At 36.7% G+C, this 1660-nt stretch overlaps 1 protein-coding gene across 1 annotated transcript; it reads left to right on the forward strand.

Moving 5' to 3' along the window:
- Positions 1-257: 257 nt before the first annotated feature.
- Positions 258-1190, forward strand: LOC120598075 (olfactory receptor 5AC1). Its single transcript, XM_039856823.1, has one exon. The coding sequence runs from the start codon at positions 267-269 to the stop codon at positions 1188-1190; it is 924 nt and encodes a 307-aa protein (XP_039712757.1). The 5' UTR covers positions 258-266.
- Positions 1191-1660: the final 470 nt, after the last annotated feature.

Genomic DNA, 1660 nt, shown 5'->3' on the forward strand with positions numbered 1-1660 from the left:
TTAAGGTGAGTGCATACAGTTCTAAAAAACTCCTGTGAGACTGAAAAAGATTCGCAGTAAATTTACACATTACTTTACATGATTCATCATTTTGAAACTTTTTGTTATGAAAAAATTTACATATATATAAAAGTAGACAAAGATAAAAAATTTAAACTATTAATTAGGAACATGTTAGTTACACAAAAAAATTTACTGTTTTTATGATTTTTTTGTGACTGTTTCTCCCACTTATTTTTTTAATTTAATGATTGGCTAGGTTGGATATGGCAGAAGAAAACGAAACGCTGGTGACCGAGTTTGTTCTCACAGGACTTACAGATCATCCAGGGCTTCGAGTCCCCCTGTTCCTGGTGTTCTTGGTCATCTACCTCATAACCATGATGGGCAACCTTGGACTGGTTGTTCTCATCTGGAAGGACCCCCACCTTCACACCCCCATGTACTTATTCCTCGGCAGTTTAGCCTTTGCAGATGCTTGTTCTTCATCCTCTGTGACTCCCAAGATGCTTATAAATTTTTTATCAAAGAATCATGTGATATCTCTCTTTGAGTGTATGACCCAATTTTATTTTTTTGGTTCCAGTGCCACCATAGAATGTTTCCTCCTGGTAGTGATGGCCTATGACCACTATGTAGCCATATGCAACCCCTTGCTTTATCCAGTGGTGATGTCCAACAACCTCTGTACTCAATTTATAGGTGTTTCATATTTTATTGGTTTTCTGCATTCAGCAATTCATGTGGGTTTGTTATTTAGATTAACTTTCTGTAGGTCCAATGTAATACATTATTTCTACTGTGAAATTTTACAACTGTTCAAAATTTCTTGCACTGATCCTGCAGTTAATATACTTCTGGTTTTAATTTTTTCAACCTTCATACAAGTCTTCACTTTTATGACCATCATGGTCTCTTACACCCTTGTCCTCTTTGCCATCCTGAAAAAGAAGTCTGAAAACAGCAGGAGCAAAACCTTCTCCACGTGCAGTGCCCACCTGCTCTCTGTCTCCCTGTTCTATGGCACTCTCTTCTTCATGTATGTGCGCCCTGGGTCTGGCCCCACTGAAGATCATGACAAAATGTACTCTTTATTTTACACTATCATAATTCCCTTGCTAAATCCTTTTATTTACAGCCTCAGGAACAAAGAGGTTATAGATGCCATAAGAAGAATAATGAAAAAATAAAGAGTTTCCAGATAATTTTCAAACTGCTTTTTCTTTGCCTTCTGCTGAAAAATGTCCAATAGATTATACACGACTGCCATTTCACCAAGGTAATCTATGAGCTGTGTGTAAAGGAAACCAGCCTCCTGTTACACTTACTTGAATATGGATCCAGTGAAAGTTTGGAAACATTACCATAACTAGCTTATTTAGAAACATTGTGTTCCACTTTATCTGAGCACTTAGCTTTTACAAACTAGTTATTTTCTAGGGGTTTACAAAATTCCAGGTAGTAATTAACAATTTTACTGAGAAATAGCTGTAATTGAGGCTGGCATATCAGGTTAGTCATTTAGTTTATGAATGAGCTCAGCCCACCTCTCTGGACCTGCAAGTTAATAAGGCTTTGTTGTTTTCTGCCATACACAGTAACTCTAGTAGACCGATAAAAATAAAATTCTGCTCCTTGGCAGAATATATTCTAGAAGAAA

The sequence above is a fragment of the Pteropus medius genome, unplaced genomic scaffold (assembly GCF_902729225.1).
Source record: "Pteropus medius unplaced genomic scaffold, Ma_sr-lr_union100, whole genome shotgun sequence".
Taxonomy (NCBI): Eukaryota; Metazoa; Chordata; class Mammalia; order Chiroptera; family Pteropodidae; genus Pteropus; species Pteropus medius.

Bases quoted from the DNA above. Each gene is read 5' to 3' on its own strand.
- LOC120598075 (XM_039856823.1), top strand. From the start codon at position 267: ATGGCAGAAGAAAACGAAACGCTGGTGACCGAGTTTGTTCTCACAGGA.